Source organism: Condylostylus longicornis, unplaced genomic scaffold (assembly GCF_029603195.1).
Source record: "Condylostylus longicornis isolate FDR11 unplaced genomic scaffold, ASM2960319v2 ptg000004l, whole genome shotgun sequence".
Lineage (NCBI taxonomy): Eukaryota > Metazoa > Arthropoda > Insecta > Diptera > Dolichopodidae > Condylostylus > Condylostylus longicornis.
In genome coordinates this window covers 5,772,634-5,798,022 of record NW_026577973.1, presented here as the reverse complement: position 1 = coordinate 5,798,022, position 25,389 = coordinate 5,772,634, and the positions used below count along the sequence as shown (strand labels likewise).

At 20.3% G+C, this 25,389-nt stretch overlaps 1 protein-coding gene across 2 annotated transcripts in view; it reads left to right on the top strand.

Moving 5' to 3' along the window:
* LOC129610831 (complexin) overlaps positions 1-24,476 on the top strand; it is a 76,818-nt gene extending 52,342 nt beyond the window's left edge. The window contains exons 3-5 of one of the 2 annotated variants that reach the window (XM_055523591.1): positions 16,495-18,168; positions 18,255-18,337; positions 20,776-24,476. In XM_055523591.1, coding sequence (XP_055379566.1) covers positions 16,495-16,568 — 74 coding nt within the window. In that variant the 3' untranslated portion in view covers positions 16,569-18,168; positions 18,255-18,337; positions 20,776-24,476. Of the gene's footprint in view, positions 1-16,494; positions 18,338-20,775 lie in introns of both variants that reach the window. The other variant, XM_055523587.1, reaches the window with a different exon arrangement.
* The last annotated feature ends 913 nt before the right edge of the window (positions 24,477-25,389 follow it).

Sequence of the window (25,389 nt, the reverse complement as noted above, 5' to 3'; positions counted from 1 at the left end):
TTTCTTTCCGTTGTTGATTTTTTTTTAAAACCATTATTGACATAAGGAGCAAAATAAAATTCATTTTCTCTTTCACTTAATTTTCCATCTTTTTATTTCTATTTTTTTTCTCTTTTCATGTTATGCTTATGTTTTTTTTTTCGTGTAAAAATTTTTAAATTTTTTCTTCTTCTAATTTAAAAGCTTAATCGGAAAACGGAAATCTCCAAAGGATGTCGTTAAATTTTTTTTTCTTTTATTGTATTCATAGATATTATTTTTGTAGGTCCAAGTATATATTTCTAAATGAATACAGAGTGATCAGAAACCATCAGAAATTTGAAGTTTCGATTTTTTTGAACTGAAAATTTATACGAGTATTAGTTTATATGTAAAATATGTAATTTTTTGAGATAAAACTGTTTGTAATTGAAGAACATTACAATTTTACTAATGGAAAATGAAACCCAAAAAATTGCGTATAGTATTCATAAACAAAAATTTTTTTCCAACTTATTTTATCAACGGTCCCAACTTATTTTGCAAAATTCTAATGCAAATTAGTATTCAAATTTTAAATTTAAAATTAGAAGTCAAATACAGAAATAATTTTTTTTAAAAGCAAATATTTCCAGTTTGCCTATTCGCATAGTGCTCTGTTTAATCTGCAGATGAAAATGTTTTTAAGTTTTATTATTTTTAACGAAATTGTGTAAATTTCGAATACACTTTGTAATTTTATCACTTTAAAATAATATTCCAAATGACCTCAAAGGTCATTTAAATAAAATTATAATTTTTATATAACAACAATTATTGTATTTGTTTTTTTTTTTTTATATATTTTAAACACAATTTTTAAATTTTCATTGCTTAATCTTAATGAAATAACCTATAATAAAAATAAAACTATAATAAAAGTAATTATGACTGGGAATTAAATTTGAAAATTTCTAAATTTTATTTAAATAAAAAAAAAATTAAGAAAAAATAAAATGTTATTCCTTCCGTTTTGCTTTTATCCTTTTTTTCCCCAAAAATTATATTGAATTCCTTCTTTAGCATTTCCTTGTAATTATATCGTATATAGACAGCATCAACAATATTAAGTGGATTTTTTTTAACCCAAGTGTAAAATAAAATATTAAAATTTTATGTAACTATGTATGTAATTTGTCTTATTTTCAACACGGTATACAACGGTTAACTAGAGGTAAAACTGAATATAAATAAAATGAAACGGAAATTACTTTCTTCCTAATATTTTTTTCTTTTTTTTTTGTCTCCAATCACATTTATTTAATATTCATGACGATATTTAATAAAAAAAAATAAAGAAAATTATATAAAAAAAAGTATTTTATCCTTAAAAATTATATTTTATGTAGGACTTTCAGTATAAAAGCAATTCAAATATTAAAATAAAATTACATAAAATATATTAATGATGCAATTATGAACGAAATAAAATAAATGAAAAGAAAAATAATTCTAAAAAACATTAATACATATAAAAATGTCTCGGAACATGTAGAACGAAATTATAGCTCCATTTTAGAATTTTTAATATTTTTGGAGCTTTTGATCATGAGGGTACCAAATTTACCTTTTAATACATTGAAAAAAGATCATATGAGAGTTTTTAATAATGGAATTTGAATTTGCATTTAAAAATTTAAAACCTAAAAAACCTTTAAAATTTTGACTCTCTTACTCAAATTAACAAACAATATTTTGAACTCATCGACATTTTTTTAATGATAATGGGACTCATCACTGAATTCAAAAGTTTTCATATTTTAATAATAATTATTTACATTTTAATATTAGAAGAAGGGTGTGCAAAGAGAATTTCAGCTGAGAAAGTATCTTATGAAATTTTGATTTGTAAAAGAAACACAAATAAACAAGAAAACAGTTATTAGCAAACACACAAATACATATCAGGATTTTAAAGGGTTAATTTTATAGCGCTTCTCAATAAATATTTAAGAGAATTAAATTTTTTTTAATGTAAAAATTTTTTAATAATGACTGATTTGTATAGATTTCATATAATGTTCGTATAATTTTATTTCTTCTTTATGTGCATACATCCATTTTATGTATTTATATACATACTATATGTACATACATATATACAAATTTATTGGCAATTTATATAAATTTACGATTTTGATTTTTAAAATTTATTTAAATTTTTTAAAAATACCAAAAATATGTGGACAATTTTTTTTTTATGAACAATACATAAATACGGTTATTGAAAAATATTTATGATCATCCATACCAAATTTACGGTCATATATTTTTTAAATTTTTGTCTTGTGTGCACATAAACAAACAGCATTTAAATTTTATTACCAACAAAAGTATACAGGATTTTAAGTTGCATTTTCATATTCATTTTTTGTACTGTATACAGAGCATGTTAAAAAATGTCCTTGGAATACATACAAAAACAAATTGATTTTATAATTATATAAATGTTTTAACAATAAATATAACATATTAATAAAAAACAAAATCGTTTAATGTAAATTTTATTACAATTTTTCATTCCACTTAAATTATCAAAGAAATAAGCCTTAACAATACCAAAACAGGAATACTCAAAACAAATTATATTGTATTGTTATAAAAATTCTCAGAAAAAAAGTGTAATTTATGTAAAAGTTAATTTAGTTGCAATTACATTTAATGAAGCATCTAAAATCACTTATTGATCAAGCCTAGTTACGTTTTAACATTTACAAATTTAAGAAATAAAAATAGAAATTTTTAAAAAATTTTTTATCAACTTTCAAAAACTGAAAATCTTGCAAAACTCTAGCAGAAGAACAAAAATTAGTATGAAGCACTAAAGTCTATTACTATGGTCGAAGCTGTACATTTACCGTTTTGTGTACAATTTTGCTGGTGTTAAGTACATGAATTGATTTAAAAAAAAATATTTTATATAATAAATTTTATTCAATTTTAATTATTTTTGAAATTCATATTAAAATTATAATACTAAAAAAATAAAAGATATTAGCAATTTTACTTACTTGTATAGGTCTAGTTATCGAATGAACAAGAATTTTTTAAAATTTCATGAAGTAGAATCATTAATTATTTTGAGTAACTTGATGAAATTATTTTTTTTTTTTTCACTTTTTCTTCCTATGTATACTATCCAATTCTATTCATATATTTTCTTTATAATTTTATTCATAATTTTATTTTATAAAATCATAAAAAATAAAAATAACCCTCAAAACAAAAACTCACAAGGAATAAATGAAAAGGTGTATTAAAAAAATGAAAAGTTATACATTTCAAAAAGTTATACTTCAAGGATAACTTTTCATATTTTTTGAATGAGAAAAAAAAAGAAAATAAATTAAAAACAAAAAAAAACAAAAACATAAAATACGCGGTTATTTTCTCGAATTCACTTTAAAATTCAAAGAAATTTTAAAAGTAATATGAAAAAAAAAAAAAAAAAAATTCTTCTACCGATGTTTGTCTCTTACAAGAACCATTCCGTATATTTTACATTTAATTTTCTAAAACATTTGCTCATTAAAAGTCCTTCTTTTGTCATTTTTAATAGAAGAAAACCCTAAAGGATCTTTCATTTCAGATTTCCTTTTAATTTTTCACTTTCATTTTTTTTATTTTTATTTTTTTATTATTTTTATACTTTTATTTTTTATATTATTATGAATTTTTGTTTTTATGATTATGAATTAATATTAATGGAATTACATACATATGTACTTATATATGTAAATATACACAGAATTTTTGTATTTTAATCTGCTTATCTTACCGCCTTTCTTATTATATACATTTACATATATACGTACTCATCAGATACACCTGTATACATATATGTATATTAAATATCTCGTCATTTATTATGTATTTAAATCATTTGAAATTATCAAAAAAAAAATCTGCTTAATTTTAATTCATTTTTATTATTAGAATAGTTTGAATAGGAGAAAAAAAAACTGAGGACAAGCGGAAAATTAAATTTTAGAAATTAACATAAAAGAAAAAAATTCAAACAAAATAAAATTACAGTAACATCGCTTCGTTGAATACCATCAAAAAAATTAATTAATAGCAAAAAAAATTATAAGTATAACTTTCTTCCTTCTTTTTTTTAAAATCACAATAATAATAACAAATTCCTAACTAAATATAAAGCAGCCAATTATGGACCAAAAAAATTTTGATTTTTTGATTTAAAAATAATATTTATATACATAAATAAATACATAAATAAATTGAAAGAAATAAAGAAATTGATTCCTATTGTTTAAATTTTTTTTTTGAAATACCTAATCCGTAAAAAAAAAGAAGGTGGGAAAGAAATTGAAAATTTTTCTAGTGAAAAGAGATTTTATATTAAAAAATTTAATCGCCTAACTTCTTCACTTAAAAATCTTTTTATTATATAATAAGAAAAAAAGTTCGTAAGTTAATTATCAAAGTATTTTTCGAAATAAATTTCAGTATTTTTAAGTATAAGAAATATTAAATATTTTATAATTCAAATATATAAGATTCGTTCTTCTTTTCAACAAGCGAAAATACTAGTGTTTAAAACACAACATTACAATTCTACTACATTATTTAAATTACTTTCATTTATACACCAAAAAATTTCAAATAATTGCATATATTTAGGTTGAGAGAAAAAAAATATAAATTTGGAAAAGCTTGCAGTTTTTGAAATTTGGACAAGCTTGCTCAAAATTATAAAATGAAGAAAATTTAAATTTTGTAAATTTCAAGATGTGATAACTTGAAAAGGGTTAGGATGTGTGGGGGTGGGGTAGAATTTAGTTCTAAAGATATAATCAATTTATTAATATCTAAACATTACTTAAATTTCAGACTCCTATAACTTTCTGTCCAGAAGAAAAACAATGTCATAAATTTGAAAAAAAAACGGTAACAAGTTTCTCCTTTAAATGTACATAATTATATTTTATTCTGAAAAGTGGCTAAAATTTTTAAATAATCCTCTATGTAAATGATATACATCTTTGATATTACAAGTAGATGCGAACATTTAAAAATTATATTATTTAAAAATTTACAATTTGATATTCTTTTTTTAATTATTTTTATAGTATTACAATATAGTTCTGATTATTTAAAAAAAAACATTTACAAAACATAAACATAAATATATACTTATGCTTACGTAATCCAAAATATTGGTCTACATATTTATTAAACTTTTGATAATTTTTATTTACATAATCCTACATATAAATATATTTAGCAAATATTGTCCACTTTCAAATGAATTAACAATTATTTAAAATATTAATTTAATTTTAATCTAATATTTAATAAAAAATTTTAATTATTATTAAATTAAACATTAAATCACAATATTTAAAATAATAAATTGATATAAATTAATATTACCAAATACATTTATACATATATAAATATAATATAAAATGTGGGTATTTATGTAAATATAGATAGAATGCTATCAAATAAACAATATTTATTTTATTTATTACACATACTTGATAGCGTATCAAATATCATATTTTATATAATATTCAAAATTAAATAATATGGCAGTAAAATAGAATATTACATACAGATATCACTTGTAATAAATATTTTAAATCGAGAATTTCCAGCATATAAGTATATATACATATGTCGTAAATACATTGTACATATGTATTTATAGGTTTTTGCATAAAATTATTATTTTTCCATAATAACTAAGAAATTACCCATATAAATTTTGTACACCTACGTACATACTGAATAGATAATAAATTAAATAATATTATGTTTTTTAATGCTAACAACAAGCAAATAAAACAAAAAATAATATGTATATATTATTTTGGAATACGTACACATAATATGTGTGCTATGTTTGTTATATTCTGATTATATGTAAGATATACTCGTATTGTGTATGAAAAATGCTTGAACATTTAATTAAGGCCTCTGATAAATACTTATTTATGCATTAGAATATTTTGTTATGCAGTTATTCAAAAATTTTACCATCATAACTTTAATAACGACACGAAAACGACGTAGAAACGAAAATGATCGGAAAAATTATTTGAAATCTTAAATTTCTTCTCATTTAATTTAACAGTAATATTCTCTTTCTAACAGCAACTCCTTGTAACTAAATAAAACACATGTATATAACCAAAGAAATTTCAATGCTCTATAAAATTTTAGTCCATTTTCAAGTTGTATACAAAAGCATTCGGCTACATTAGTACTTTATTATTTCGTAATTTCAAAAATAGTTTGTATATTTTATGGTTTGTATATACAAGCTATACAAAACAATCGTTTTATAGAAAAATAAAATGGAGAAAGCATTTTAATAGTAATTTAATAATTACTATATACATACGTATATAAGAAGTCTGGAATTATTTAAAATTGTTTTCATTTTTACCACAAACATCTAATTATGAGTAAAATTTAAATTAAGTTAAATAATTTTCAAGAATAAATTAAATGTTGACTTGATTTTAGAAATATAATTTAAGACATAATTTAAAAAGTTTGAGAAAACAAATTGTTACACGTGTGAAAATATTGCACGTGCTTTCCAAAAACCTGTGAAAATTTTATAAAAAAAAATCACCTTAAATAAATTTAATTTTTAACCCATCATTGTTATTCAAAATATGACAGTTTTACTTCTGAGTATTGGCAGACCTTAATAATTTATTCTTTGCAATAATAAAAGTACAAATATGTATGTATTATGTATGTATTTTTGTATACCAAATTTTAAATAAATTAAATATTTAAAAAAAAATATAAGAAAAACCACAAAATTTTATGTGCTTAAATTAGCTTTCTTTATAGGTCTCTCTTTTTTTATTGTTTTATTTTTATACATAAATACATATTTATACGCATCATATTTATACACAACATTTTGCCAGTTTTTAATATCCTATTATTACCAGACATTAAGAACATCCGCTCATTTTTCAAAGCAGAAGAGAATAACAAAATATTTATTTTATTACTTTCTTTCTTTCTTTCTTGTTTATTTTTTATTTGCATATTACAATTTATTTAGGTACAGGTTGTTCTAATACTAAGTTGATATTAATATAAAAACATTTTAGTTAGGAAATAATTTCATAAATTTATTTATTTGACATGTAACTGAAATTGCTTCCGAATAATTTTCTTGATTTCTGTATTGAACAATACGGAAGAGCGTAATTTTTCATATCATTCATTGCTTACGGCATACATTGCAGTGCTATACAATTTTCTTTTAAATTAAAAATTAGAACCTTAGAAAAGGAAAATATCACAGTACCTGCATATATTGTCTTAATGTCAATATCATCCACCGTCAAAAAATTTCAATTTATTTTTAAGTTCAACTTTTCATAGACCAGAAAAATAAAAGCAATCAAATAATTTGAAAGATACAGTTATATTATATACAGTGCAAGAACTTCTCTCACAAAACATTATATCTAATGCACAATTAATACTGCGCCTTAAAACAACTTGTGTAATTTTACTAAATTATTAACAAGCAACTTAATAATTAATGATAAGCAACTAAATGTAAAATTGCACAATTTTTTTTCAGAGCGCATAGGTTTATCAAAATTACCAAATTTTATTCAATTTTTTCCTTTGTACACAAAAAAATGCTCTTCCTTCCCAAATAGCCTGTATGGTTATTTTCCCTACATTTCGTAAGTAACTAAATATTATACATAAATTATTAATTTTGATATTATTATGGTTGAATGTCAGAATAATTTTTATTTTTTTTTTTGTGTTGGTTTTGTATATTATTATCTTTCATTTTTAAGGAGTAAGAATATAGTAACTGAAAAATATTTATTTTCACAACAGAGAAAAATAAAAGAAAAACAATACAAGAAAAAAAAAGTTAATTTTTGTCCTGAAAATATTCTATCGCAAATTCTATTTAAAACTTGGAAGGTGTTGAGACAAAGTATTTTTTGACGCTAACAAGATATTCTTCCCTTTTACTTTTCTGTTTTTTTTTTAACTTTAATTACATCCCTTTAGGATATTACTTTACATAATAGGTTTAATATAATACAGTTGGTTTTATTGCGAGTATATTGCGTTTAATATGGTTCTTTTCATATAATAAAATTTATAACATAGTGTGTTATTAATGTTGTGTGCAGAATAATATATGGAATTACTAATTTTATGTACCTTAGCATGTGCACCTAAATATTATAATATGTAAGTATATAAGCGATTATTTTTAATGTTTATAAGATACTCGTACAAAAAACAACTTTGGTTTTCTTAAAACGTACTGGGATTTTATTTTAAATTCAGGCAAAATTGTGTAACAAAATTAACTTTAATTCTAAAATTAAAATCATCTAATTTTACAAACATCTAAGTATTCTACAAGCTTTCATTACATCAAATATTTGAATATTATTTGAAATATCTTAATCAAATCTCGTATATTATGCGTTCATTGTAATGCGACCGTCAATCAAACATTTCATGTCTACAATACTTATATAGTGGAAAACAATTAAATATCTTCTGACGTAATTGCTTCAACAGTAGAAGTATTTATCCGTTTATTTAAAAACTACAGTTTCAGGAATAAATTTCAACCCCAAATATCAAATTTTTCTTTTTCTTTCACTCCAAAGAGAAACACAGAGTTACTGCATGATATAGATTGTCATGGCACTATTTCATTGTGTCATAGAGTCTAGTTTAGTTAGTATATATGACTAACCTGCCACAGTTTTTTTTTATATTAAAATATTTTAAGATTATTGTTTATTGTTTACTTTCTTAGTTTAATATCGAGTATTATGAAGATTTTGAAAACTTCTTGTATATATAAGTATTGTATATTAAGTTATAATATTAAATGTAATTTTTATAACGACCTGACCGGTTAAAGGATCGGTGCCATAACCACTGCAACAATGGTCAGATATAGTTAAGCTATATTAATATTGTAAAAAATAATTTAATAAAAGCTTGTAATATTGAATATAATTTTTTATGTGAATATTTTATATAATAATATTTTTTGTATTTTTATAATAACCGGGGTTTGAACTCGAGACTCTTCGATTAAAAGACCGGTGTCATAACTACTGCACCAATGGTCAGATTAGGATTACAATTAAAAACCATATAAAAAACATGAAATATTCTTTGCTGTATGCAATTTTTAAAAATATTTAATATTACAAACATTTTTTTTTTCAATAGTAATACTTAAAAAATATTTTCTTTTATGAAACATTAAAAATTCCGTTTCGATTTTCATAAACTCATTTCCAATAAATTTAATAATTTATTTATACTTCCAAAATTTTCTAAGCCAAGGACACAATCCATATGCAACTACAGGAAAATCAAATTCATGAAAATGCAATATTAATTTTAATACAAATTTGCCTCACCAAGTTATATTCTTATACTCAACTCACAAAATTATTATATTCACCACGGAATATAAAAAAAATTATTTTTTTAATTTTAACATTTTTCCAAACTAAACTACTTTATTTTTCTTTTGGAAATTTTCATAGGCAAAAGCCAACATACAAGAAAATTATGATAAGAAATTGAAAAAATTCTTGTAATTTTTTCACGTAGTTTATAATGAAAGCTGTAGAAGTTTACAGTAATTCTCCTTTATTTCTTAAAAACATTGTTGTGGTATATTACATTAATGAAATTCGGCTTTTAATTTTTTACCAAAGAAATTTTAAATCAAATTTTGAGTAATAAAAAAAGTTTGTTTTAATATTTTAATTGCTTTCAATAATTAGAAAAAAAGACAAATTAATAAAGAAAACTGAAAAAATTTTAATTATCAAAAATTGTATTTACTACAAATTTATTTTTATTTTCAATTTTACGTTCGTCCTTAATACATTTTCAAGGTTCGACCTTATACATGTCAAGATAATCCAAAAGTTATTAAAATTTATTAACATTAGCTTTTATTAATTATAAGAACTTTATAAGATAAATTTAATCTAAAAATTAAAAAAATAATTATTAATTCTATGATCTTAATATAAAATAGTATATACTCACAAAATTTAATGTTAAATGAATTTCATTTTCATTAAGCTACTCTTTCTGTGCAAGAAAAGACGCAATGCCCTTGTATAACTTTCAATTTATTTTTTCATTTAAAAAGTATAAATTCATATACGTACTTATATTGCTAAAATTTTATTACTATAACAATAATATGAATTTGAATAACTAAGTCTATTTTTGTCAATGAGTAAATTTTTGACAAAAATACAAGAGACATTTAAATATGTACTTGTGTACTTAACATAAATATCAGATTTTAGAAAAATTAATTGACTTAAATTATATATGGAAATGCTCTTATGGAAAATATTTAAGACTTCAATTGTTATAATAATGTAAACTTAAGATTTGAGATCACTTACTAAAAGTTACAATGCACAGTGAAATCTTTTTCTTGAGATCCTTTAAAATATGTACATTCTAAGAATGTTTTTTTATTATATAAATATATATATAAATATATATACAAAAGAACCACTAAAACTTGTTTGTTATTTAAATAAAAAATAAACAAATCCTTTTTTTCATGTAATTACTATGCTAATTTTATCCAAAATAAAAATACAAAGCGAATTTATTTTATTTAATTTTTTTTTTTTTTTGAAAAAATCTCTAGGGAACATTTTATTAGGGAGGAAACTCTCTTTAATTTGAAATTAATTAGACTTGAATAAAGAATGAGCACTTATGAAAAGAGCAATGCTGAATTTTTTTAAAAAAATTTTCTTTAAGTGAAACCCTAAATTTCGTTCCTTTTTTAAAAATAGAGATCCAAGTTACGTTATTTATTTACAGTGACTTCCTTCCACTCGCTATAATGATGATTTCATTTCGAAATTGACAAGTTAATAAATTATCTTTTTGAGCTACCAATGTTACTGATGTAAACATATTTAAAAATAAAATCATATATTAAAATTCAAAGCAAAATTTAATTAGTATGCAATATTTTCGGTTCTCTTAACTAAAAACCGTCACTGAAAAAACTATAGATTATCTAATGAAGCTCTTTCAAATTCAACTTCGTAATTATTTTGAAAAATAAATATTTAATCAATGATATAGGAAGTGCCGCACCGTTTAATATAGTGTGATTAATAAACTGTTTATAATTTATATTTAGCTTAAATTACTAATTAAGCTTAAAGACAAAATTATGAAATGAATTTAGAAAGAGTATTACTACATTATGGAATCAACGAAGCTATAGTTTTCTATAGTATATAGTTTATTTCTAGTATACCTAATTTGTTCTTCACTGTATACACATTTCAATTACGTGAAAAATGATTTGATAAAATATACTACTAGAAGTAATAACAGCATAGAATAGATAAAGGATATTTTAAAAAAAGGCAAAAAAAAATTTTTTATATGAAGGATTAAAGTAAAGCAAAAAAAAAAAGAAAACAAGTTTTTAATTCACTTCAGGATACATTTTTATTTCCTTAATTGTATTTAAAAGGATATTTCAAAAACAAGAATAAAACAAAAATGAACGCTCGCAAACCAAAGAAGAAATGATTTCAAAAAGATCAAAAATAAAAGATAATCATTTTTGATTAAGGTTTTCCATTATAATAGGATGAATTTTAGAGAAAAATTTCAATAATGCTCTTTACTTTACTTCTTTTTTTCTTCTTATATTAAAAAAAAATTTAAATGATCAAAAGTTTTTAAGCTATATTAAAATAAATTTATTCCTTTAAAATATATTATATAAAATTTAAATTAATTCTATGTGGTGTATGATTTATTTTCTTGACAAAAGTTCTATACATATACATACATATAGTAAGGAAATACAAAGTAAAATAGTAAGGAAAAACTTAAACTAAAGTGCATAACTTAAAATTAATAAGCTTGAAGCTTTCAAACTTTATTCATTCGCTAATCAAGAATAAATCAGTTGTTAGTTTTTACTTTACAAAAATTTTCGGCATAACCATTTAATTGACTTTCCACTAAAGAAGAACCCGTAAGAATGTTAAAGAAAAAATAAAAAGTAAATTATAAAATAAAAATGAAAATTTAGAGTAATGCCATTTAATTTTTAGCACAATTACTGATATATATTTGTAATACATATATATGATAATTATGTATAGATTAAAATCTATAACAAAATTTTTATAAAATTTCTCAAATAAATGAAAAAAGTTGCGTATATTTTAGTAAAAATTCACAAGATATTTAATAAAATTAGGAGTATTTAGAAATATATTTCCTTACATTTACTAATTTTTGTTTAAAAGTAACATATAAGAAAAAACAAAATTAAAAAATTTTATCCAATTTTAATTAAATTTTTTATTTCGCTGCTATAATTTTGCAATTTTCATTTCTTTTTCTTCATTTTAAATTTGTATCCTTTTCCTTTTGTTTTCATTTATTTTTTGTTATATACTAAAATCTTCCATTTTCCATGATAATTACGAATACCATATGTAAAAAACTTATTCAAGTCATATAATACCGAAAATGATAAGGATTTTTAATAAGGACATATTTTTATACATGAACATACAAAAACATATATATATATATAATAATATATTATGATAATAATACCCTTAAGAATTCGTTAATGTTCCATTTAATATTATAAAATATTGTTGCTATACCATTTTAAGTATGTATTCCCCACAATTAAATTTTGTGTTGGAAATTTATTAAAAAATCACGTTTCTGTCTTTTTCATAAACACAAAAATTTTAACACTTTTTAAATAATTTTTATTATTTTTTTTTTCCCACAAAAATTTTAAAATTAATTTTTTTTGTTTTTAATTAATTTATGTTATTTTATATAACTTGAAATATAAAAAGAAATTAATTTGAATTTTTTATGTGAATTTGAAGTATTTTGATAATGATTTTGTAATGGAAAAAAGTCTGTATAACAGTTACATTTAAATGTTATAATAAACTTTTCAAGAATAATTAAATTTAGCATTTCAAAGACAATTAATTTTGCAAAACAATTAAAAAGGATAACATACTTTTGTTTTCTTTTGTACATAGTAATAAACGTATAATAAAATATTTTGCTTCGTTTTTGGTTTCTTTCTTTCTGTTTCACTCTTTCTAATTCCATTTTTCTTTCTAATAATTAAATTTAAAAAAACGCAGGCTATAATATATAGATATTTTTGCATATACATAATTCATATCCAAAAATAAAATAAAGTATTTTAACACTTATTTAATTAAAAAATAAATGTTGAAGGAAATTAACGATAATGATAATAAATAGCTTAATAATACCTTATAATCAAACTTTAGAAAAATTTAATGGGACTTATTATTACGATTTTAACATATGCACACACACTCATGATGTTCCTAATATTTTAGTAACTTAACGAAATATATACAAATCATTTCATTTTTTGTCTTCATTTTGTCTTACTTTACAATTTTAATTTATTATGAAAAAACTTTCAGGGCTATTTGGAATTGAAAATACTGTGTCTGAAATTATAATTTTTTTGTAAAAAATAAAAAAGACTGATTGAAATACATTCGACAGTATAACTACATGACTGAGACAGTATCTCCATTACATAGTTCGTAGGAAATCAGTTGTCTGCAGTATTACGTTTAATGATTTTGATAATTTAAAATTGAACAATAGTTTGGTTCATTTTCATCCGCTGACTTTCATTTATAAGACTGGACAAAGTATGCTCATTTCATTTTTTTTCCATAAGTTCACTTTTACATAAATTTAATTAATGAACCATGAAAATTTCAAATTTCATACCGCATTTAATATAAATTAAAATAATTCATAATATATTTTATTTGAAAAGGATTATTGTGAATATTTTAAAAAATTTCCAAAACAATAATTGATTGACAGAAACAATAATCTTTGCAGCAAAACAATAAATCTCATGTATTATGTATGTGTATACATATAAACATATTAATTTTCAAAAATTTGGCCAGAAATGACATGATGAAAATGAACGTTCGCTTACCTAGTCATATTTTAAGTTTATTTTTTGTTTTATATTTTAATATTTTTTAATATAATGTTAAAAACATACATATTTAAGAAAAATGTTAAATAAAAATAAATTTTACATATATACATATATACTTACGTACTAATAACTAATTAAAAAACTTGCTTTACCAATTTCTTATATGAAGCGGCATACCAACATATAAAAAAATTTAAGGAAAAAATTAAATACACATTTAGTACACTCCTTTTGATTTTTCTAAATTATCACAAAATAAATCCTTGGCCTGCACACAATTATTATGTATTTATGTATTTATTTTTACACAAAAATTGTTATAATAATATCAATTTAAAATAATAAAATTTAAAAAAATTCTAGGTAATAATAAACTTATAATAAATTTAATAAATATATTTGTGTATTAAATATTTTGTGTGTCTGTAATTAATTATATATTGTAATCTATCTCTCTATCTTCTACTAAATCTACCTCTCTCTATTTTTTTTCTGAAATATAATGCATATTTATGTATATTTTTTTTTACATCTAAAATTTTCTATCACTCACTCACATTGATATTTGTATGCTATTTCTATATCTATATTTTTTTCTTTTATTATTTTATGTCTTTTCATATATATGTGTTTGTAAATGTGCGTTTTTATTCTGCTGGATGTGGTTGTACTCTAATGGTGCTCTTTTCCTTAAATCCAGTCTAATTGCAATGTAAAAACTATTTCAAAATTGCTTTAATTCCTCTTTTACGAATGACAATTGATGAGAAATTATGGTAGAATAACCGCAATTTTATAATAGCAATTTTGAAAAAATGATTTACATACTTTTATTCTAGATTTAATTTCTTTGAAGTTCAGTCCATAGCTAAATTTTAAATAAGATCAATTACTGAAATTCGCAAATAAAAAATGCTTAATGAATTCAAAATAAATTCAAAAATATCAGTGGGAAATAAAGTTTTATAAATATAGTAAATATTAATGTCTTAATTTTTATTTTTGATATATCTATGTTTCGTAAAACTAAAAAATTGTATGTATATTAATGCTATCGTTAATTTAATTGAGTAAATATAGTATCACATACGATTTAAAAACGTATTAGTAATTCATTAACTTCGAAGTACTGTAAGAATAACAGTTTTAAAATAACTAAAGCTGTTAATTACAAAATACTCACAAAATCTAAATAGTAAGTATTGTTTTCGCTAAATTAATTCGATAAACCATCATTTTAAAATATGTAGTAATGTATTGCTAGCTTTTTAAAGGGAAAGTTTTAATAAATAATCAAAAGTAATATATTTCAATTCAAAATTGTAGCTTCACCATCATAATATCATTTTAAATAATTATATTATTTTTGGTGATTTGGCATTCTAATTGAAATATTAAATAGAAATTTTCCTAAATTTATCCGGGTTTGAAATTCAAATCCCAAATATAATTACTTAACAAAATACATGTGTATATACATATTAAATTATGTTACAAAATACATTATATTCTCGACAGTTCGATATATTCTGTTCAGGATCTAATTTTCCTGTATTTGTTCTATATTTCAATATATTATGACTCTTAAATTAGAATACTGCTTTCATTACAACGCGTAAAAATTCTAATTCAGAATGTCATATTTTTGGCATTTGAAATTCTCTTTGAAAAAATTTTTACTCGATGAGTTTTTATCCCAGTATAATAAACAAAGTTTTTTAAGCATATTCAAAATTGATACAGGAAGATCTATCTAACTTACATATATGTAAATGAGAGAAAAATAAAAATTTCCGCCAATTATATTAAAAATTTAGCTAAAGAAACTCTTAAATATTTTCACTTATTTTATTAACGTTAATAATATTCGAATAAAATTGAAAAGAGGAATATATTATAGAGGAAATAGGTTTTAAAATAAATATACATACATGCATATACGCATACAATTAAACTTGGATCATTAAGTCTTCCTTCGAGATTAACCAACATGTCATATTGCAGTAGTTTTCAGTATTGCTTGCGTATAAACAATTTTCTTTTCACTATCCAGAATATAAATTTAATTCAAAAGAAATATCGCTATTTATTAATTCCATTGTTAATAATTTACATTAAAATTTAAGCTATGTACTGTACTATCATATATTCAAAATATAAAACCATTATATATAAATACATATTGTAAGCACATAAAATAATAGAAGAAAGAAACTATTTTGTTTTAGCTAAAAATAAAAAAAATTGTAATTATTTAATTTGTGAAAATACTTTTACAAAAAAAATTTGTTTTAAATTTAATTTTTTTTACAAAGAAAAAAGAGCTAACAAAACTTATTTCCCATAGATTATAGAAAAATAGCATTTGCTCATTTTTGCTGTTTCCATTTAAATTTATTTTTCAGAACTGAAAAACCAAATAGAAACACAAGTAAATGAGCTAAAGACTCAAATAGAAGGAAAATGTGTAATGCAGTGATATGTCATCATGATCATATATAATATATATTAAAAAACTAAACTACAATAAACAAAAATTAAAAAAATACCAAAAAAAATTAAAAAAAAATTAACAAAAAAAATTCAAAAAAAAATCAGTCATCATAGCACGCAAACAAAAATAAGTTGTTGTAAGAGTATAAAATAAAATTAAACAAAAAAAAAACCCAAGAAAAAAAAATGTTATATAACAAAATTCAACAAAATTAAGAAACCAAAAACATCACCAACTCATCATCAACCATCATTATTTGAAAAATCATCAGAATTTAAAATATAACTAAAATGCAGACATAAAAAATCGTATATATTCATAGATATATACATATATATAAAATAAGCTATATATACATATACACATACATGTACATATTATTATTTTTTTTCATATTATATAAACAAAAGAAAAAAAATATTCTAGAGAACAAATATATATACAAGTATATAATATTTAGATACAAAATAATAATATGTATTAAAAAACATAGAAATATACGTATATATACATATATACATAAATATAGATATATATGAATATATTTATATATACGTTCAATATGATTTAATGAAATATGTACGTTATATATAAATAACTATACATATATTTGATAATAAAACAAATCACAACAAAATATACAACAAAACAAAAAGCTGACTGCATATATATATATATATATATATATTTATTATTATATATTATTATAAAATATACATTGTTACAATATAATATATAGAGAATATTAAATGAATATTACATTTATTAAACAATTTACTCTTAATTATTAAAACAAAAAATTAAAAATTTCGTTCTAATTTTGATCCAGATTTTATCCAAACTCTTCATATTTTTTTCTTGCTGACTAATTTCTTTATTAAATCTTTTGTACTACACGGAATTGTACTATGGAACAATTCTTGAATGAAAAACCTTCTAAAATTACTCAACCATAAAAAAAAAAATTCTAAATTAATTATTTTCTCATAAACTACACGGTATTAAAAATACAAAATTAACTAAGAACACTTATAAATTCGGGAGAAGAAATTTCAATTAATTTTAATTTTCTTTCTAAAACTCAACATCAACAAAATACACGATAAAAAAATTTCAAAATACATAGGTACAATTAAATTATTAATTATTATACGTCGTATACGTATAATACCTTTTCATTTTTAATATAAATATAACTTTTACAATGTACAATTAAAAATATATTTATATTATTTAATTAAAATACATATTATATTGTATAATAACGATTATGTGTTCAAAACCAAAGAAATATAAAAAAAAAAACAAAAATGCATATTATATTATACAAAATAATAAAATAAAAATCGAAAATCAGCAACTTTCAACGACTTTAATTAAAAATCTTCAACAAAATATTAAAAACACTAATAATTGAATCGATAATTTAATAAAAACAAAATTTAATGATTTTATTAAATTAAGAAACAAAAATACTTATATGGTATATTTTATTAAATAAACTTTACTACAATATAAATTATAACAACTTGATGTGTCCCGAGAACAAAGAGATTTAAATTACAACAAATAAATATTGAGACAAGTATATACATTTATACATATTTATATTTAAATATTTATATAAGAAAACTGAAAATATATTGAAAGAATATAACAAAATTTTTTTAGTAAATTCAGCATTTTCAGATGTTTTTGAAAAAGAAGAGATTACATAATATTTTGAGAAAAACTAATTTTAAAAATTTTGAAATGTAAGTATAACTATTAAATATAATAATTAAATTTTATATTAAATTTCCTATATATTAATTTTTCTTAGTTTTTTTATTTAAAAGAATATTCTATATATTAAATAAAATAATATATATTTTAATTACATTAGAAAATGTAATTTACGTAAAGCGCGATATACCAATTTTACTTTTGTCTTAATATAATTTATTATTTAATTTAAAATTCATTATGATCATAATAACGAAATGACATTGACATTTTGAATGTTTCTGTAAAAAATAATTTTGAAAATTTCGTTGATATAGCTAATTCAATTTAAAATCGTTCTATGCATTGAATTCAGAACAACGCAGATTATATTTTCTAATAAACAAATTTTATTTTTAATTATTTATTTTTTTATACAAACTACATATATGAACAACTATGGAAAATATATTACTTGCTTTGTTTTACTCACTATTTTATTAAGTGTTATATAAATATTTTTATGTATTTTTATTCTTATTATTATTATTATTAATTTTTTAATTTAAAAATTTTAATTTATTATATTTACTACATACATATAATTGGCACATTCTACGTGCATTGACTTAAAATTGGTATTAGGGTGAAAATATATCGCCAACCTGATTCTAATTGATATCAAGTAATATAACATTACTAACAAGTAATATAACATTACTTTTATTATAAATCTTATTCAATCTTTTTAATTTAAATCAACAATATTTTCTGGGAAACTTTGAAATACAAAATTTTTAAGTTGCTTTAAAATTAAAAGAAAACGAGAAAAAATAGAGTTGACCGGTTCAACCCGTACGAATACAGTATACCGTACCCGTACGAATTTACTATCCTATGTGCGAATAAATATGTCATTGCTGACTATGGGACATACTATAATTTTAAGTTACCATATTAATTTGTGTAAAATTTTCGGTACTGCTTTCAATATTTTCTAAGACATGACCAAACTATTATTGAAGTTGTATGGCAGCTACCAGAAAGAGTGATATTGAAAATTATTTCTATGATATACTCAAATAAATTTGAAAGTTGTATGGCAGCTACCTGAACCAGTACCCCGATCGTATCCAAGTTCTGGCATTTACTATAATAAATCATTTGTAAAAATTTGGTGAACTTATCTCAATTAGTTTTTGAGTTATCGTTGGGGCGGAAGACCGGACGGACAGAATATTTAGTATACCCTTCGAGCATATGTTCGCACGGGAATAAAAATATCTAACCGACCGTAAGGTGTGCTCTATTTAGCAAAAGTATTGCACAAAATTATAAAAAAACCTTTTAAATACTTTTTCCATTTTAAGGACGCTAATAAGCTTTTAGTTAACATACCTAGAAAAATGTAAATTTGACTTTCAGTAGAGTTTCGATTTGTGCCATCTGAATTCCTTGAAGCGTCCTTTGTAGAATTTCGAAGAAAATTTTATTTTATTGTTAAATATTTAGAAATTGACGTAGAAACTTCATATATTGAGGATTTACATACATGTACATATATACACATAAATATTTTGTTTAAGCCTTAAATATTTATATTATATTAAACTACAAAACATTCTGAATAAATTTGTTATTAAACTGCACTCTTCTATGTATGACTTCAAAAATTAATGTTTAATTAAATGTGATCATTATAATTTGCTTTATTATTTTTATGTGCTTTAAATATATGAATATGCAAAAGAAATTTTTTGAAATCTATATTGCATTATAAGTTAATTTTTGCTTTATTATAAGAGAGATTTTCACAATGGTACAGATTATAGTATAAATTTCTCAAGCGAAAGAAGAATGCATTTCCTTGAAATTTAATTACGAAAAACCTGTTATTACGTTTTCATAAAAACTATGTCGAAATTTACATAAAATGTGTATAAGAAATTAAAACATTTTTCTTCATATAAATTCTACTAGACATTGATTAGAGACAAAGCTATAAATTTAAGCATCAAAATTTCATATTTTTCCTCATGTAAAAATGAAAAACTTTCAACCAAACTTAATATATGCAATTACTCCTATCAACTACACATTAATTTACAAAAAAATAAAATTTGCAATAGTTTTAATCCAAAAAAATTTTGAAGGGATTTCGAACTTTAACTCTTCATAAAATCTTGAAGCAGCGGTTCTTGCAATTTTTTGTAATTTTCTAATTTGACACCAAGCTGCGAAACTCTCTCATATTATTAAAATATATTTTATGTTTTGTATGTACATCAATATTAATTGTATGACCACAGCTGTTATTTACTATACTATTATTTGTACATAAAAATTTTTATTGGTTATTCTAATCTACTATTTATAAATGTTATATAATTATATATAGTACATATATATATATATATATATATACATACTCATATAATATTTATTTACTTTTTCTCTCTTTTTATATTTTTTATTTTATTTTAAACAGGCGATTTTACACACTTTTGTAATTAATTTTGTAAAACAGACAAAATGCTTTGTTGCTATAACAAAAATATGTGTGTTGATTTCTTCTTCTGAATGATAATTTTCCGTGTAACAAAACCTATATATTATATTATTTGATTTTTTTTCTACTTTTAACATAAATATAAGCATATTAGTGTTAATTCGTATTATATATTTAATCGTAATATTATATTATGCTGTAAAAAAATATTATATTCTTAAATTATACATGTATGTGTTTTCTTTAAATATTATAATTAATAATATTAAAATTAATAATAAAATTATAAAATTATTTGAAAAATGATTGTTGTATACAGGAAAATACATTTTCTATATAAATATTTAAATGTTGATTTTTTTGATTTTAAGTTAAATGAATATATAGCAACAATTTTCAAAAATACACTTTTTTTATATAATGTATTATATAAGAATACTATTATTACTATAAATTAATTTAACTTTTACATAAATCGGTAAAATTGATTAGATATTAAAGTAAAATTAATAAAATATTCAATATATATGCTAATGATTTAATCTGGATGATATAATCGGTTTTCCTATAATCAATTAAATATGATGAAAATTATTTTAAATACAAGACATGAAATGAAAACAGCAATATTTATTAAATGTCAAAATAAAAATTATTATATTTCTTTTTGCGAAATGCATGAATAACAATTTTAAAATTAACGTCTATTACGAAAGCGAAGTATGTTAATTTTTATGAGATATTTAATAAAATTGGGATTCATGATTGCTTCATGTTGATTAAGTAATTCTGTTTGAATATATTTTTCTTCTTAATTAAATTTATTTGAGATACAATAATATTATATACATATACATTAAAATATAAGATATAAGCATACAACCATTGTAACATAATTACAAAAAAAGTCATCGTCAGCAACAATATGTGTGTCAATTATTAAAGTGAAAATAAATTAAAGATTATATATTTAAAATAAAATACAAATTAACACATTTATTATATACACTATATTAATTAACACTATTAGCTAAGAAGCAAAAATAAAAAAAAAAACCAAAAATATATAAAATTCTATAGTATATAGTGTTTTTTATGTTTTTTTTTAATAGCAAAATATAATATAAAGAATTTATGTATATATATGTATTCATATATATGTATATACACATATATATAGATATATATATATATATATATATATCTATATATTACATATTTAAGTATGCATGTATAATGTAAATATAAAAATTTTAATAATTGAAATATTTGTTATAAAATATATAATAAGAATAACCTTTACAAATTATTTAATATTTATGGAAAAACCAAAATACTGTATTTCACATTATATCCATAACGTAATAATCGATTTAAAATATATATGTAATATGATATAGATTACAGTTTTACAATTTGATTTCTGTTTTATTTTCTTTCTAAGAAATTTCCATAAAAATTTCTACATTTAATACCTATAATTTTAATATTTATAATGTCATGATTAAAAACATTCACTGATGATATTATTTCACAGGCCAATAATTAATTTTATATTAATACTAATATTTCATTGTATTTTTACTTATCAATTTTAGTAAAATCTTTTAACAAATTTCCAAATAAGCTGCCGAAGTGAAAATTGCATACAATGTACATACATAATTACCAATTTTGAGAAAATTCTAATTTAACAAAACAGAATCTTTTAAAAGGCCTGAAAATTTACACTCCCCCATTTATTTAAATTTAATTTAAAGGAATTTTAATTTTTATGTTTTTTGAATGTAATACGAATATTTTTCAATACTTGTAATTAAAAAGTGCTTTGACCACTAATATTGTTATATCAAAAATCGACGGAATATAAATTATCCCAAAAAAATCAGGTTTACATAATAAAAAGAAATAATAAAATAATATATTAATAACATTTCATTATACATACATACAAATATACACATATATATATTCGTGTATATATACTATATTTTTACAGAAATGAAAGTATATTTATATACATACCATTTATATATACATACATACACATTTTAGATGCCATGTTAGTATTAAAACAATTCTGATGTAAAAAAAAATAATTAACTTTAAATCGTAAAAAAGAAGTTTCATTGCAAAAAAAAAAAACAAAGAAGAAAAATTATATATGCATATATACATATATTAGAGTAAATAAATAATAATTAAAATAAAAAAATTATATAAATCAAGTGAAATTTTTTTCGAAATTGTTTGTTATATTAAAAAAAAACATAAGCTGTTTAATATACTTATACATTATTATATTGTATTTAAAAAAAAATTTAATTAAAATGAATATTATATACATACGTATAAAACTGCATTAATATATGTATATATATTATATATACATAGAAAAGCGTAAAAAAATGTTCTAGTTGATAAATGTGTAAAACTTGAGTTTAAAAAATTATTTAAAAAATAAAGAAAAAAATAAATAACAAGCACATTGAGTTTTAACTTCAATGAATTTTACATTAAGCAAAAAATAAATAAGAAAAAAAATAAAATAAATTATATATATAGTAGAATTTTAAATTGATTGAAGACATTATTATGTAGTTAAAGAACAAATAAAAAAAATTATATAACAAAAAAAAAAAAAAAGAAAAACTATATTGTTATTTTTGAATACACAGAAAATAAACTTAAAAAAAAGCATAAATATAAAAAAAAATTTAGAATCATAGTTTGTTGAGATTTAGTAACTTGAAGAAGCAGACAATGCAAACATTATATAAATAATATATTAATTATATCATATACTTATACATTAATAAGCATATTTGAAATTTTATAATAAAAAATAATATAATAAAGAATTGTGAAAATAAAAATGAATAAATTTCAAATTTGATTTTATCGCAAGAGCAAACAAAACCAGAATAAATCAATAACGAAGAATTTTTCTTCGAAATATTAATTATTTCCAAAGAATTAATGAAATTATTTATTAATTAAAGAAAAACTTATTAGTTTTTATTATAATTATAATGAATGTTCTGAATTTTTTTTTTAATTGGCTCGAATCAACATTTTTCTTATGTATATACATAAATATGTTTTTTGAAGATTATATTTTTCAATTTTCGGAATTTTATTGAATTTAAAATAATTTATTTGATTTTATAAATATAAAATTCAGGTTACAATTAATTACAAAATTTTCTTGACATTATTAATCTTCTAAATATGAATAAAATAATTTTTTTCAAATTTTCTACTTTTTAAAATTTTCCACTATTCATATTTATAAAATGAAATTCTCAAACATTTCAAATAAATTATAATTATACACAATATATTATTTCTTTTTTTTCTTAAATATTCACATTTCTTGATAATTAGGCGATAATTATAATTCGCTCATAAATTAATGTAAATATTTTCCAAATGATCATAAATAACCGAATGAGTTAAAAGTTTATTAAATAAAATAAAGATTTCAAAAAATAATTATTTTATATAAATTTGATTATCATTTTTGTGTTATATATTATACAAGCTTATACGAAATCACCTTTAATCAAAGGAATTTCGTATTAGTTAAAAGAAAAAATTCATCAACTTTTACAACGAAATTCAGGATCCAAAAATAAAACCAAATAATAAAAAGACAAAGAAACGAAGTTAATCAAATATAATAATGATAAAACAATTTTAAAATTATTATACAACAAAATATGTGAATTATAATAGAAATATTTGATTTGCTTGTACATTTGCTTTATTCTAATTATTTTGATCAATTATAATATTTCTATGAATATTTTATTACTGTCATTGGTAAATTATTACAATCATCAAGTTCTGATTATTTTTGTTTTCAATTTTTATTGGTATAGAAAGAAGTAAATACAAACATAAATATTTGAATCTCTCTACAAAATTGTGTAGTTATGATTAACCATTAAAGTTTTCAGGTATAGTTCTATTGCAAATTGAATTACATGCTTGAAAATTATTCAAAAATTATTAAAATGCAATAAGAATCACGGATTTAATTTACCACTAAAAATTTTAAATTCAATTTCATTAAAATTTTTTATACGTCCTTCTAAATTTTATGATTACTTTTATTAAATAATTTATTCTATTTGCTTTCCATATCGAAACCACAAAATAATATTTAAAGAGGAATAACACAAAAACAACTTTTAACTCAAAACAAAATATAAACTAAAAACTTTTTTCTCTCGCATGCTTCTAAGTGTCTATAAACGAACATTTTAGCAATAATAATAAAAATCAGTTAATAAAGGAACAAAAAAAAAACAATTTTAATAATAAACATTTAATAAATTTTTAAAACTAAATAATATTATACATCAATGAAATTTGAAATTAATTTTATTAACAATGAATGAATTAAAAAAAAAAGTAAAAAGAAAATATTAAACACTTAAAATAAAATAATTTGAAATAAACCAAAAAAAAAACAAAATCATCATCTTAAAACTTAAATAAATTTTAATTGAAAATATTTTCAATCTCTAAATTATTATAACTTTGAACATCATTGAAACAAACATTAATTATATTTATATAAGTACA